The sequence below is a fragment of the Hemicordylus capensis genome, chromosome 4 (genome assembly GCF_027244095.1).
Source record: "Hemicordylus capensis ecotype Gifberg chromosome 4, rHemCap1.1.pri, whole genome shotgun sequence".
NCBI classification, from domain to species: Eukaryota; Metazoa; Chordata; class Lepidosauria; order Squamata; family Cordylidae; genus Hemicordylus; species Hemicordylus capensis.
This window is the reverse complement of record NC_069660.1, coordinates 218,213,053-218,225,281: the sequence shown is the minus strand read 5'-3', so window position 1 is coordinate 218,225,281 and position 12,229 is coordinate 218,213,053. Positions and strand designations below refer to the sequence as shown.

The following is a 12,229-nucleotide window of genomic DNA, read 5'->3' as shown; positions in this document are numbered from 1 at the left end:
GACAGGATTTGTCCATTTCTAAAAGTATTACATTACCTGTCTGTATAATCCCCAGATAAAGGAAGCAGCTATCTCTTGATTCACTTGGGAGACACTGACAGCTAGATTCCACACAATTTAAAACAAAAACAAAAACAAAAACCATGGATGTTCTACACATCAGCCAGCAGGGGTCACAATCTCACAAGTGACTCACACACTCTCACTCACTCAATGTAGAGTACTTATTGTAAGGTAATTTTTTGTAGTCCTATAAGAGCAATTGAGTTGATCTTCATTATTAGTTCTGTCAAAGAAAACCACATGGCTCTGTGTCAACACTGAGACTCGATGGTACAACTTTACTTTACTTTTTAGAATACGTTTTAAAAAGCAACTGCTTTTCCATAAGTGTATTGCTCAGGATAATTTTTTAAAAAAAAACACATAAAGGACAAGTGTATATGCTATGGCTACAAGGTAGAGACCTCTCTAAATCACTGTACATGGCAACTGTCACTATATGGTAAGTTTTTGTGTGTGAAGCAATTCACCACAAAGAGAAAGTGATTTTCTTAATGCCACCTAAGACATCAAGGGTAGGACAGTGTTTACAGTAAAGACAGATTGTACCTGTTCCACTTGGTGAGCTGCTAAACATGAACACAACATGCAACAACATATTTATTAGTCTTCAAAACAAACACCGTGGAATGCAGAATAACTTAAACATATACATCAGCTATATGAAATGTGAATGTGAAGTAAAGTTATAGTTGGAGATGAAGCTCCTGCATGGCATCTACTCTTAGCGCCAGCAACCCTATTGACCACTAGGGGCATTAGGGATAGAGACAGCCAGTAAGAGCATTCCCTCTCAGACTATGCTTTCTCTACTCTACTCTACTTCCCCTTTGTTAGACTGCTAGTCTCAGGTTTCATTCTCTCACCTGGAGAGAGAGACTTTCTCTTTCTCTCTTCCCCTTTTCCTGTATATAGCTAGCAATGAGGCATGGTAGGTCTTAATCTATCTCCCTCATGGATTTCCTAAATAAACTATTTTATTTGGAACATTAACTCAGTGTCTCCAGACAATATCAATTAGCAGTGCTCCCTTACCTGTGCATTTCCGCTGTAGATAAAGGAATCTCCCCTCTTGAGCTCTCTAACTCAACACCTATTTATTTGATTGACTGATTCTGTCCTACAAAGTCCTTGTGGCTGACTGAAGTTATACTCCAACAACATCAGGGGACACAAGGTTTGCCATAGGCTTAGAGCAGCTCACAGCACTTTCCCCTAAATGTTACTAGTTTTCTTCCCAAGGGGCTCACCATTTATTTATGCTGTACATATTTTAAAACCCTTAATCCCAAATTGACAGTGGTAGGATTTCTAGAGCTCTGTCCAGGAGGGAGGTAGATATTAAATCACAGCTCCTGTAATCAGTAGTGGAGCCAGGGAATGGAGGCCTGGGTTCTGCCCTGTTCCCAGTGGCCCTGTCATGAATGTATCGCAGCCACCAGTGACACCCCTTGCACGTGACATCATGCACATGTGGGCATGGCCCACTCAAACCCTCCAGCGAGGGAAAGAAAGGGAAATAAATGCACCCAGCTAGCCAACACTGGCTGGGGGGAAACTCCAGAGGTCTTGCAGTGGGCCAGAGGGCCTCCAGAGGGCTTGCAGCCAGGTTCTTTGAACCCGTCCGCTCAATGGTGCCTCCACTCTGGCCTGTAACGCTCCTCTTCAGCAGCACCAGCTGCCAATAGTGACTATTAGAAAAGGTGCTGCAGCGTGGAGGTCAAAGCACAGCTCAAGGTATGATGAAGTCCCTCGGGCTCTGCCTCTATGAAGCTGCCTTAAACTGAGTCAGCACATTGGTTCATCTAGCCCAGTAATGGCTACTCTAATTGTCAGTGGCTGTCTCGCGTCTCAAGGATTTTTCCCACTACAGTTGCCCTACCTGAGACATCCTTCTAACTAGAAATGGCAGGAATATAATCTGGGACCTTTTAATCTTTTATCTGGGGCCTTCTGGGACCAAGGATCTATTCTGCCACTGAGCTATGATCCCTTCCCAAGCATTTCAGTGTTTACACCTTGGTATGTACAGTAATATATAGATCATGTCCTCAGTGTACATGCATGATGAAAGGTATCTGTTGGAGATGGACTTCCAGTGCATTGACCTTTTGCACCAACTATCCTTATGACCACTAGGGGCATTGGGAGTAGAGACAGTGAGTCAGGGTCTCCCTAACTGTTCTACCTGTCTCTACTCTATGACCCCTCATATGACGCTACAGGTATTTCCTGTGCTGAGTCAGAATCCCTTCCTTTCTCTTAGAGAGCAGATGGAAACATCTCTCTCTCTCCCTGAGTGCCTATTCATTATGTAGTTCTACAGATTAAGGTTAGGTCTTTCCTATCCAAACTGTACTTCAACAATAAATACTTAATATTTAGTTCTACAAGAATCTCCATGTGTCTTCTGTAAATAGCTGTAACAACTAAACTCTGCAGCTACTCTGTAACTGGAGTGGGTAGCTTCTTTGGTGCTCTGCTAATTAACTGGGGAATCAAAATTAAAAACCCAAACAGTATCTACAATGTGTCAGAAGTTTTTAGTAATATCCTGAATGCTTGGGTTTAGTAGAATAACAGTAAATCTGAAGAAACATCTACAATATAGAGAGAGCTAAAATAATGTGTAAGTACATTGTTGGATTTGAAAGCTCCAAAGTTGTGGAAGAATCTGGTACTGTTCTATTGTAAGTGGGGCAATCTGGATGGGGGGTGGGTCTACACATGCAGCAGAATGAGGCAGAAGAATGCTGAGGTGATAGAATGGACTGTACCATTTTGGACTACAAATGAGGGTGAAATCATTTTCAAATTATCTATCATAGTAAAAAAAAATCCTGAAAAGAGAAGAAACTCCCTATCACATCAGGAAGAAAGGTACTAGCCCAGTCCTGTGCCTTCTGTGGGTTTCTATTTGCATGACATTTTTAACAGAGGGAAGTGGGAGCATTGACAAATGTGATTACCCACCAAACTGCTCCGCTGTAGTTTGTTCTACCACCTCATTGGTCGGCATGTGTAGACCAGAGGGAAGAAAAATGTTCCAGGGTGGAGAATCAGGATCCTTCCCTTTGGAAGCAACTCCACCTTGGTCATTCCCTCTGACTCAGTACCTCTCACCAGTGAATCCCTGCAGTTCTAAACAAGAAGCAACAGGTATTTCTAGGTGAAATGACAAGTCTCCTTCTAACTCTCTGAGTTTCTTTGGGCCACACCAGAACATATTCATCTAGCCTCTTCCTTGTGGTCACCTGTAGCTTCTGCAATAAGATTTTCTACTCTACAATGTTGTTAAAGACACTTTACAAAGCTCTAGGGACTAGGGTAGGGTTGCCATATTCAAGCTTCCCAAATCTCAGTGGCCTAATTTGCATACTATGCAAATTATGTGGCAACTAATTTGCATTTCTTTCTTTATTTATTTGACAGATTTGTGTACTCTCCTCTCCTTCTCTGCCCTCCCCTGTGATCGGATCCAGAGTAAAATCTGGGCAGCACATTTGAAATCCATGTAAATCCGGGTGGAATTTAGCAGATGGGTGGAGGAGCCAAAATCTGGGGGCTACCCTAATTCCAGGGGACATGGCAACCCTACTAGGGACTTGCCCTGAACTTGATGGTACAGCAAGATAAGAATTTACTTTTTGTTGTTGAAGGGGAAATAGCCCTCTCGGGCCAGTCTCTGCCCCATCCCTCACTTTTGACACTGATGGGAATTTCAGCAGCTTGTAATGTACTATTCCTACAGGAGGACTGTGCATACACAGCCATGTTTGGGAGAGTTGTGGGGGTTGTCTGTTTTTTAAACAAAGTAATTTTCCTTGCATATAACTGTGGACCCTCCTCAGTATGGAGAACCCTGTTGTTTCACTGCCTTACTAGGTGACACAGGGTCACTATGCTTGCTGTTAGAGGGAATGATTCATAGCCTATTTTGAGTATGTCTGTTGTGACAACTTCTGGAAAGGAAGTATCGGTTTCTGGTGCAAGAAGGACTGCATTTGTCTAAATTGGTAAAATATGTCCAGCAAAACCTTTCATTTCCCCTTTTTTCTATAAAGATATATAATGTGTCAATTATAAAATAAAAACTAAGTGATAGTCTTGGTGCAGTAAATAGTATATTGCTGCAGCAATTATCAAAAAGCAACTATTATACCTTCTACTATTCTAGTATTGCTCCTATACTGTACTACTATTATATACCATAGTAAACAATATAACCATACTAAGCACTCCAAGCCTGGGAAAGGCACTGAATCTAACATATACCCTCTAGAACAGTGGTTCTTAACATGGGGTCCACCAGATGTTGCTGAACTACAACTCCCAGCATCCCCAGCCACAATTATGGCCGGGGATGCTGGCAGTTGTACTTCAGCAACATCTGGTGGACCCCACATTAAGAACACAGCTCTAGAACAGTGGCAGCTGGTACAAGCAGTGGCGCTGGGGGTGGTGGTGGCAGGAGGCACCTTTAAGTGTAAACTAAAAGGTGCTTACCTCCCGTACTACCACATCGGAAAGCTCTTCACCAGCAGTGGCACGCCACTCAGCACCCGCTGCAGCAGAGGATCGGCTCCGCCACTCAGCTGGTGGAGGCCATTTGCGTGGCCAGCAAATGGCTTCCACACATGTGGAAGTGTAGAGTGGTGGAGTCAATCCTCTGCTGGGCGCCACACTGCTGCTGGTAAGAACTTTCAGGTGTGGCAGCTGCTTAGTAGGTAAGCACCTACTAATTTACACTTAAAGGTGCCACCCCCCTGGCGCCACTGCTCGCACCAGCCACCACTGCTGTAGAGCCCAACTACATATGCATGCAAACACGTGATCTAGAGGTGTGCTTCCAACTTGAAGTGTGCTTTTTTGGGGTCAAAAACATGCATGTGGGTGGGGGGAACACCCAGTCAGGGCCAGGGCATGCAGACGTGGGGGTGGAGAGGGCAAAATCAACTCTTTCCTTCTGCCCTATCTTCAGGAGCAAATTGCATCAATTGCATGGAAAAACAGGATGTGGGGAGTGAACATCCTGTTCCCGATACACCCTGGTTCTGACAGGGTTTCTCCCCCTGCCCAGCTGTTTTTGACCAAAAAACTGGAAGTATGCCTCTACAGCACACATTTCTGTGTGCAAGCAGGTTGGCCTAAGCCTTAAGAGTTCAAAAATAGTTGCCCAATGTTATTATTTCAGAAAAACATCCCTTTTCACAGAACACAAAACTACAGCTTCATTAAGAACATATTTTGATTTACCTAGTCTAAACATATTTTAAGCCTACAAATGACAAATTTGGCATCCCATTGCTGTTTAATTGCAATCTGCATGATAAAAATGAAATAGCACTGACTTGCATCCCAAAAAGACTGGGGCCAGGATATCTGAAGGATCATCATTTTCAGAATGAACCTACCTGTTCACTGAGACAATACTCTGAGGCCCAGCTCTGGTTATCCCCACCTTCAGAGGTTAGACAGGTGGCAACTAAGGACAGGCCTTTTCTGTGATGGCACCCTGTCTTAGAAACAGCTTCCCCAGAGATGTCTGCTTGACACCTAGACTCATATAATTTCGGTGCCAAGTGAAGACTGTTTTGTTTTCACAGGCTTTTGCTCTCTTGACCCTTACCCAACCTGGCTTATTTTATCTAACAATCAGATTGTCAGAGAGGGTCTGGCAAATATCATCAGTGCTTCTCAGAGGGAGGGCAGGATGCCTCCTTGTCTTAAGAAGGCTATCATTAGACCATACTTGGGGGGGGGGGAACCTACAGTGGGCCCATCAGAGTTAGGCAAATAGGAGTGTACGAGCCAACACAAAAGGAGCTGGGCTTGAGCTCGAGCTGGCTCAGCTTGAAAGCTCACGCTTGAGCCAGACCAGCCCCATAAAGAGTGAAGCTGCTCTGAGCTCAAGCTGGGCCTGGCTCAAAGAACCGTCTTGAGGAGTAAAGTGGAATCTGGTGAGGATTCCCCTTTCCTTAAAGTAAATGCAGTGATGGTGAGGAGGTAGTATTTACCTTAAAAATAAGGCAGCGGTGGGGGGGGGATGGCGGAGGCAGTGGCTCCTCCAACCCCCCCCCGCTCCCCCAGGCTCCCAAATGACAGGTTGGACAGCTGTGGCTGGGTTCAGGCCTCTGTGCACATGTGGAGGCCAATAGAGTGACTTCTGTGTGTGGTGATGCAATTGGAGCCTCCGCCGCTACCTCCACCACAGCCTTATTTTTTAAGGTAAATACACCTTTTCTTGCCCCCCGGCATTTACTTTAAGGAAAGCTCTTTACTTGTAAAGGGCAATCCTCGCTGGATTCCCCATACAAGTATACCCCTCCAGCTGGCAGGCTCGATGCCTGGACCGGAACTGGCTCAATCAAGCCCAAGCCACCCAGGGCAGCTCAAATCTGATCCGGATTCAAGCCAAACTGGGAAACCAGGTTCCATGCACATCCCTAAACTATAGGCCTGTCTCTAATCTCCCATGGTTGGGTAAGGTGACTGAGAGGATGGTGGCTTCTTCGTTCAAGACAGTCCTGCAGGAAACCCTTTTCCACCTCCATTTGTCAGTGCTGCATCATTTTCTCTCCCTTCCCCCTTTAGTGCTGCTGGACCCCAAACTCTCTCTGGTTTCTCAGGTTGAGGCAGTGATTAGGAGCGCTTTTTATCAGCTTAAATGACCTTAAAACAGTAGTTCTTATTCTGGTGACTGCTAGGCTTGACTACTGCAATGCAGTATAAGTGGTGCTCCCTTTGTACATAGTCCAGAAACTACAACTGGTACAGAATGCAGCAGCCAGGTTGGTCCTCGGGACAACCCAAAGGGACCATGCAACATGGATTTTTAAAGCTGCTGATACGTTTTTGAACAAAATACAGAGTGCTGGTTATTACCTATAAAGTTCTGAACTGCTTAGATCCAGGGTACTTAAGAGAGCACCTCCTTTGTCATGAACCCTGCCTCCTATTAAGATCATCTGGGGAGGTCAGTTTATGGCTGCCACCGGCTTGTCTGGTGAGACTGGGGGCGGACCTTCTCTGTGGCTGCCCCAGGGCTTTGGAATGCATTCCCTGTCAAAATATGGGCTTCTTCATCTCTGATTGCTTTTAAATGACCGTTAAGACACACCGACATCAGTTTTGGTCTAGCATTTGTATAACTTCGTTGAATTTTCAGTCTGTGCTCCAATCCCACAGCTGATGATGGAGTAGTCACTCTAGACTGGAAGAGATATCTTGAAAGATGCTGGCTGTAAAAACTTCTGCCTTCACTCTTCACTTCAGCAAGTCCCCCTGAGATTTTGCTTTATTTTTTACTCTGGATGTGAACTTGTAGCAACAGCGGACGTTCAACCGTTTTCCCACTTGGTGGGTTCAGGACACAGACGGAAAAGGGAACTGGCCTCCCCTTGCTTGTACTTGAGACTTCTACCTTTAAAATAAGTTTTCAATCTAAAATGCCAGAGTTCAAGCCTGTCAGCAAGTCCCGACCCCTATTATCAAGTAAGCGCGGTTCGGCAATGAAGACACACAAAAGCCACGCACATGCTCAAAGGTCCCCTTGGTTATTTCACATGTGAGGGCTAAGCCCTGTGGCTCAGCTTGTCAAACCGTAGCACCGCCAGGACCTATTTCCAATGTGCGAGCACTGTCCGAACTCTTGCAAAAAAACCCAACAACTTATCTTTGAGCATGTGCAGAATGCTGTTACGGCACTGGTGGTCACGCAACTAAGATCCGAGGCTGGGCGGGGAAAGGAAGACGTGTGACTTGTAGATTTGCTGGGACCTCTCAGTTCCCAACCCAAGCCCGGTTGCTGAATCCTCCTGGCATGCAAAACAAGCCTCGAAAAAGAAGGCTCTGTCACAAGGCTGCGCTCTCCGCCAAACTGGAGGCACTCGGGCGCGGCCTGAGCAGCTCCGCAGCTTCAAGGCACGCTCCTTCCTCCTCCGGGCGGTTCCTTGTAGTCCTGGCCAGAAACCAAAACCCCGCCCGCGCGCACGGCTATTGTCTTTCCTCTTTGGTTGGAAGATGCTGTTTTTGCTGCGAATGAGGAAGCAAAGGGCGGGAGTCTCCAGCAACCAATCGGAGGTCGGCTGAGAGGTGGAGTTTCGCCTCTGGAGCGGCTGCATTGGTTCGAGGCGCACGTGCCTTGTGTGGTGTGTGTGTACGCTTGTGCTGCGGTGGACAGGTCAGGAAGGGAGTCCCGTTCCGTACCGGGATGCAGGATGGCAGCAGCAGCAGCAGCAGCAACAACCAGCATTCCCTATAGGACCACAGGCTCAACGCTTTTGCATCCATTTAGTGAGCTTCTTGGCATCCCATTGGACCAGGTGAGCTGAACTCAGCTAAGTTTGCAGTGAATAATAACGTGTCCTGAAGGACGGGCGTGGATCCGAAGTCAAAGAAGCCCAAGTTGTTCAGTATTGTGGTTGCAACCAAGCCATCTGGACGTCTCTGAGTTGCGTTTGTTAAAAACTATTAAAAAGTGAAACCAGTACCGAATATGTGGGTTGAGAACAGACTCTTGTTTTATTGATTGTATGAATTTCTTCATCGGTTGCATATAACATAGGAAACTGCCATATACTGAGTCAGACCACTGGTCTATCTAGCTCAGTATTGTCTTCACAGACTGGCAGCGGCTTCTCCGAGGTTGCAGGCAGGAATCTCAAAAAATAAAATAAAATAATCTTGTCCTATCTTGGAGAAGCCAGGGAGGGAACTTGAAACCTTCTGCTCTTCCCAGAGTGGCTTCATCCCCTGAGGGGAATATCTTGCAGTGCTCACAGGGCGTTCTATTGTGTCTGAACGAGGGTTTCTGCAAGTGACTGACTGAGAGCAATTCTCTGGTTCAAAAAGAAGCTCTAAATAACTTGGTTCCAACTTCCAGCTTGAAAGTCCTATGGTCAGGATGATGCCTTTAATGTTGTGATAGTGCTCTTACAGGACAGTGGTCCAACAAATGGATCAGGGCTCAAATCTGGGCAGCTGTTGGCCAGCCTAAGGACAGGTTGCACCCGAGGCAGAGCCACCATTTTATCTCTCTCTCTCTCTCTCTCTCCATTTTTTGGGAAAGTCCCTGGTATCTCCAGGTAGGGCTGGGCTTGGGACAGACCCATGTCTGATCCCTCAGAGAGCTGCTGCCAGTCAGGGTGGACAATACTGTGCTAGATGGACTAATGATCTGACTCTGTATAGGGCAGCTTCATATGCTCCTATGTGGATAACTGAAGCAGTTTGTAAGCATCTCTGTTCAATAAGAATTTAAGAAGGTTCTATGTGATAAGTTGGGTCAAAGCTATGTCCCCATCTGGAGAGCTAGTGTAGTGACCTAATGTACTGTTTAAGATCACTCTATGGAATGATGAGGTATGATCATAAGGCCTAATCACTTGGTGAAAATGAAACTGGAGGAAACAGCACACACACACACCCTCAAGCAGCAGTTGTGTTGGTGTGGAATTTTCCATGGTAACTTAACTGAAATCAAGTGTTTGAACTAAAGGCCTAGTCTTATTCTGTTTCCCTTTCCTTCCATCTATGGCAACCGCCCTGAGCCATTTTTGGAAGGGTGGTATAGAAATCAAATAAATAAATAAATAAATGTTCCCTCCCCTTTGTGGCTTCTCCTGCATAGACTTAGAATGTAAGCTCCTTGAGGCAAGAATCTGTGTTTGTTTTTTTGTTGCTTTGTAAAGTGCCATGCACATGGATGGTACTGTAAATAATAGCATTTCATAAGTGCATACTTCCTCTGGATATAGTACACAGCCTGTGATTTCCCCCAACTGTATGCAGCAGCATTGGGCTGAGCTGGGTATCCTGTTGTGGGTGTGGCTCTTTGAGTGTAGTGTGCAGAATGATCCTGAGCAGATGTGTGCTTACTTTGATTCTATCCCACAATGTCCAGGGGGCCTTATTCCCTGGTAAATGTGCAGAGGATCATAGGCTTAACAATCCTGTACTTCAGGGGTTCTCAAACTTGGATCCCCAGATGTTTTTGGACTACAACTTCCATCATCTCCTGCCACAATTGCCAAAGGTTCAGAGTTTGGGCCTAAACTAACTTGTTTCCAGTAGCTATTTCTGAAAACTGATTGTGCCCTTTACATGAATCCATCTCAAACTTTGACATGGATTAGATGTTTGTGGATATCTACCAAAGGATAACTCAGAAAAGTTAACTTGTGGTTTTAAAAGAGAACTATTACTCTATCCTAATATAAGTGAACTGGGATTTAATCTCAGTAGCTCAGGACTGAATCAATGCTTACACTAATATCAGTAGACAGAATGTCAGTTTTAGAGCCTGATCCTATGCATATTTTCTCAGAAATAAATCCCACTGAGTGCAATGAGGCTGCCTTACTTCTAAGTGTGCACAGGATTGTAGCTTTTGAAACAGTTTTGCAATACTTCCCTTGCCTTGGATTTGTTTTGCTGAAAATATTTCAGCTGTGTACAAGTATAAGTCAGAATATATGATGCAGTATAAATGCAGGAAAATACTGCTTCCCCTAATACATTTTTGTGAAGCCCATAGCCATGTTACTGCACATAGTTAAGTTCTTTGTATAATTTACAATGCCACTAAAGAATTGTTTTCTTCACGTGTGGTGGGAATGTACAGTTGTACAAAAAATGTTGAAAGTTCAATAAAATATTAAAGGATAATGGAAATTAGTTTAGTTTTGAATCTAAAAATAATGCTGTTAGAAATTGCTAGCATGGTACCCAAAAAGTGTAAAGTTATATTTTCAGACTTGCATATTGCAGAAGAATAGTAATTGCAAGAAATTGGAAAAACCCAGAATATTGTACTTGCAGTGAATGGATTAAGAAATGTGGTATACTGTAGACGTGAATAAAATAACTGTGATACTAAAATTGAGGGGGTGGAAGGCAAAAAAGAAAGCCGGTCTATAAAGAACATTGGTCCCATTTTGTTCAGTTTGGGAAGGTTAACTATAATATTAACATCCATACTAGTAATTGTTTTTCAGTTTTGTAAGTATTGGCTTTCTAAGTATTTATAATACTTAGAAAACATAGGCACTTTCAATGTTTTTGTACAATTTTTATATTTATATCTTTATATTGAAGCATATTAATACGGTGGCGGTGCCTTCTCCTCGACTTCCCCCACCAGTTCTTGTCCTTCACATGAGGAGACCAGCAGCCCCATTTTTGCCACCTGCTTGGCAGCTCACAATAGGGATGTCCACAGAACCGTGGAGGCGCGGTCCAGCTCTGGTGGGGGTCTCCCTTTAAGGGTGGGGGGGTAGCACTTACCCCTCCCGCTGCTTTTCCCCTGCTGGTGCTCCATTTTTTCGAAAAGGTCTTTGGGCCGCCCCTGTGCCCATTACTGTCCGAAAGTAACAATTGCGTGTTAGTGTTGCGTGCCTGTTAGTTAGGCAACCTGTGCTCCTTTCTGCCGTTACTGAGTGTTCTGCTGCTAGGGATGTGCACGGAACCGGGCGGGGGAAGTTTGAAGGTGGGGGGGATAACTTAAAGGGGGGGTGAACTTACCCCTCCCTCAGCTTCCCCCCCCTCCAGTGCTCCATTAGTAAAAGCTCCATTGGGGTGGCAGCATACCTCCCTGCCACCTCGTTCCCTCTTTGGTTGGAAGTACCAGTAAGTACCTGGTGTGCGCACACCGCACTCACTTATGTGTCCATCCGACATACGAGCGAACGTGATGTGTCTGTGCCCAGCATGCGCATGCACACCAGGTACTTCCTGATACTTCTGGCCAAAGAGGGAAAGGGGCGGCAGGAAGGTATGCTGCCGCCCCAACGGAGCCTTTACTAACAGAGCACTGGAGGAGGGGTAAGTGCACCCTCCCCCATCCTTAAAGTTATCCCCCCCTGCCTTCAAAATGCCCGGTGTTCGAACCTGTTCGGAAGCCCGTAAAAGGCTTGTTCGTGCACATCCCTAGCTGCTGCTGCATCTCAGTTAAAACCCCATCAAGGCATGGGGAGCTGCATATGGACTGTAGAGTGCACTAATGTGACTCAATCTCATTGTTTGGTCTTTTGGCTTATGCCACATTGACCACTACTGTGTCAGCTGACAGTACAGCAATTTTTGAGAATAAAAATTTAGTTTTTAAAACTTTTATACATAGGGGCTGCATGGCTGACTTTATTTCCTCATATAATCAAAAAGTTCT

General features: G+C 45.1%; 1 protein-coding gene across 5 annotated transcripts in view; it reads left to right on the top strand.

Annotated features, from left to right (window-relative positions):
* The first annotated feature begins 3,119 nt into the window (after nt 1-3,119).
* Nucleotides 3,120-12,229, top strand: part of MBOAT1 (membrane bound O-acyltransferase domain containing 1) — a 59,819-nt gene continuing 50,709 nt past the window's right edge. The window contains exon 1 of one of the 5 annotated variants that reach the window (XM_053244870.1): nt 3,120-3,222. Coding sequence is in view for 2 of the 5 variants with exons in the window: in XM_053244869.1 (XP_053100844.1) it covers nt 8,283-8,387 (105 nt within the window). In the remaining 3 variants the exon portion in view is untranslated. Of the gene's footprint in view, nt 3,223-7,975; nt 8,388-12,229 lie in introns of those variants that run through there. The other 4 variants (XM_053244869.1, XM_053244868.1, XM_053244871.1 and 1 more) reach the window with 4 other exon arrangements.